At 59.0% G+C, this 3372-nt stretch overlaps 1 protein-coding gene across 1 annotated transcript; it reads left to right on the top strand.

Annotated features, from left to right (window-relative positions):
• The first annotated feature begins 2498 nt into the window (after positions 1–2498).
• On the top strand, positions 2499–3159 carry LOC123049454 (uncharacterized). Its single transcript, XM_044472366.1, has one exon. The coding sequence runs from the start codon at positions 2499–2501 to the stop codon at positions 3120–3122; it is 624 nt and encodes a 207-aa protein (XP_044328301.1). The 3' UTR covers positions 3123–3159.
• The last annotated feature ends 213 nt before the right edge of the window (positions 3160–3372 follow it).

The raw sequence follows: 3372 nt of genomic DNA, 5'->3' as shown, positions 1-3372 counted from the left end.
GCCAGCACAGCCTTGTCAACGCTGCCGTGGCCGCGGCCAGCACCAGCTCATCCGCGTTCACTCGGATGGTGCTGCCTGACTCACCCCGCGCGTCGGCGACGCAGCCGATACCCGGCTTCGACGTCTACCCGCAGGCCTCCCGCCTCTCCGGGGAGTGCTCGCCCGAGGTGAGCGTGGTGGCGCCTTCCATGCCCGCGCCCACGCCCATCGACCTCAACGCCACACCGGTGGCCCGTGGCTCGTCATCCGGAGGAGCGAGGAAACGCGCGCGGCACATGCCAGCCGACGTGCTGCCGGGCGCACACAACCTGTTTGACGGAATGTCGGCCTCCGGCGACGACGAGTACATGCAAAACATCATCTTCGAGGGTGGTGCGGCGGCCGCTGGCGGTGCCGCCGGGATGGCTACGACCCCGAAGAGACACAAAGCCAGGACTGCCGATGGGCATTCACGCCGTCCACTTTTGATCAAGATCAGGTGGCCTTCATGCATGATCAGGTCAGCCTGGACCTGGACGGCTTCCCACTCGACCACGAGTTTCCGGATGACTACGGGCAAGAGGAAGAGGATGAGTGCGACATCGAAGGGGAGCCTTTGTTCGAGGATGAGCTCGCCAACCAAGCCGCCGGGGCGAAGCCGAAGCGCAAGAGCAAGCGGACGAAGGCATACACGGCGGCCGAGGACAAGCTCCTTTGTGAGTGTTGGAGGGACATTGGGCAAGACCCCAAGACCGGCGCCGAACAAAAGGCATCAACCTTTTGGATTCGTGTCCACCGTGAGTTCCATGAGCGCAAGAAGTTTCCGCCGTACCAAATACTAAGCACGCGCGGGTGGGTGTCTATTTCGAAGTGATGGAGGGTGATCCAACAAGAGTGCAATAAGTTTTGTGCCACTCTTGAGAGCGTCAAGGCCCACCCCGTGAGCGGCATCGGCATGCAAGACATGGTATGCAAGTGGCTGGCCTCTTTTGTTTCATTCCGTTTATGCTTGCATGTCCATTTCCATATCCTTGTTGCCAATATGCTTGCATGCAATACATTTTTAGGCATTCCAAGCTTTGGAGGCATTCAAAGCCCAACACGAGGGCAAGTGCTTCAACCTCTCTCATTGTTGGAGGGTCATCAAAGACGAGGAGAAGTTCAAGGCGCAATATGCCGCCCTCAAGTCGCGTGGGGGGAAGAGGGCCGTGGAGGAGGAAGACGTCGAGAAGCCACACCCGCAGGGGAAGACGAACTCCAAGAAGGAGGACAAGTGGAGGGCATGATGAGCAAGAAGGACTCAAGGGAGGAGGAGCGCCGGCGATACAAAGAAGAACAAATGAATGCCTTCATGGAGATACAAAGGAGGAGGCTTGAGATGGACACAGAGAAGCAAGCCAAGATGCTTGAGATGGAGGCGGAGAAGCAAGACAAGATGCTAGAGATCGAGGCCGCCAACGCCAAGACCAAGGCGAAAGAAGTGGCTCCGCGGCATGATGACCGGGGTGGAGATCATTAAGGTGGATCCCAACACCGTGTCGCCAAGGAAGAGGCCGTGGTTCGAGAAGATGCTCAAGTTCGACGACGAGTGACCTATGGCGGCGAGCGCCATCCTTTTTTTGTATGCCGGCAAGTGTGCTGGCCTGACCACGGCCGTGATGGCGTGGTCGAACTCCCGCCCCTTTTTGTGTGCTGGCATATGTGCCGGTCGCTGGCAAGTGCGCCAGCCGAACTATGTGGTATTTTCTAAAGCTGACATTGTATGCCGGCGCTGGCATGGTGCCGGCATGAACTTTCGGGCGACAACATGGCCGTTGGCATGAATTATGGCCGCGGACCTTTTTTCAAAATTTGCGTGCGAATATGAAATGGGTCGGCGCGTTAGGCGCACTGCCGACCCATATCTCAAATGGGGCAGACGCCGAGCGGGCGACCGAACCAAATGAACGAAAAACGGATAAAAACGCCGTCCGTTTGGATCGGAACGTTGGAGTTGCTCTAACGGGGATGCTCGGCTAGATAGCGGGACGGTTCACCTGAGAACTGACAGGAAGAATGATTCTATCTTCCTGAAGTGCCACTAGAGGATCTTCCTTGGGTTGGCATAGTCGCCCCCTTTGTCCTCCTCGGGTTGGCATAGTCACCCCATTTGCCCAACCCCACAAGGTATTCAACTCCCACTGGCACGCGCGGCTTGCTCCTCTCGGTCTCGGGAAAGCCAGGGCCATTTCATTTTCAGCCATGTGGTTTTGCATGGCTGCCGTCGCGACATAAAGCGACTGCTCCCATGCGGCATCCTCTATGCGTTGCGTGCATATCCCCTTGAACCCCCGACGCGCCACTGAGCACTTGGATATGCATAACTAGTTCCACTTGGGGCCTCCCAACCCAACAAAGTCCTATATAAGCGCCTCCATACGAGAAAGATTCAGTTCAAGCTCAGTTACCCCGCTGCTCGCTCAGCAACTATCAGGCATAGAGTACATAGTTTAATTCGACACTTGAGGAGAAGTAGAAGCATGGCGACCCTGTGGAGGCATCCGAGTCTCGAGTTCGACGTCAAGGTCGTCCGGGTTGCTGGCGTCGAGGCACGGCTCGAGGGCGGCCTCTTTGTGAGGTACTACGTCCCGTCCGGTGACAGGAGGCGGCGGATCCGCGTGGACACGCGCGAGGTCCCGTGCGGCGCCGGCGGCGATGACGTGCTCTGGGGCGAGCGCGTGCGCTTCCAGCTGGCGGGCAACGGCGGGGCCGTCGCCGCACCGGGCAAGGTCGCGTTCGAGCTCCGGTGGAGGCCGCGCCCTTCGTCGTCCGGCCTCGCGGCGTTCTTGGGAACAGGGAGGCCGTCGTCGCGCGTGCTGGCGGGGGCCGAGCTCGCCTTGTCGGCGCGCGCGAAGTCGGCGTCGGAGGAGAGCTGGCTGAGACTCTCGCCAGCGGGCCGGGAGCTGGGCGGTGGGTGCAAGGCGCCCAAGTTGCTCGTCGAGGTCAAGGTCGTCCACGCTGTAGCGGCAGCCGATCGCGTGGCCGTGCAAGCGAGGAAGTTCGGCGGCGTCAACGAGTGCTGCCGTGGCGGCGAGCGCTGCGGTAGCTGCGGGTGGGTCGGGACCGAGGAGGACATGTTCTTGGCGGCGACGTTTACTCAATAGGAGTACCCCAAGATTGTCATGGTAGGTGAACTTCGTAGGAGAGCTCTTCCAGCAAGCAGTTGTCGATTTCAGTCAAACTCTACTCGGGCGTGAAATATGAACAAATTTTGAACAAGATATCTAGCTTTCTGAAAGCATCAGTCGGTTTTGGTGTTTTTGAGCTTCCTCGTCGCCCTTGGATGTGTGGCTGCCATGCACGTCACGTGCAAACGATTATTCTTCCGTCTGCCCGGCGGCTCTGCGTTGTGTG

The sequence above is a fragment of the Triticum aestivum genome, chromosome 2D, assembly GCF_018294505.1.
Source record: "Triticum aestivum cultivar Chinese Spring chromosome 2D, IWGSC CS RefSeq v2.1, whole genome shotgun sequence".
NCBI classification, from domain to species: Eukaryota; Viridiplantae; Streptophyta; class Magnoliopsida; order Poales; family Poaceae; genus Triticum; species Triticum aestivum.
The sequence above is the reverse complement of the archived record's forward strand: the minus strand, read 5'-3'. Positions and strand labels throughout refer to the sequence as shown.

Coding starts and splice junctions, on each gene's coding strand:
- LOC123049454 (XM_044472366.1), top strand. CDS start 2,499: ATGGCGACCCTGTGGAGGCATCCGAGTCTCGAGTTCGACGTCAAGGTC.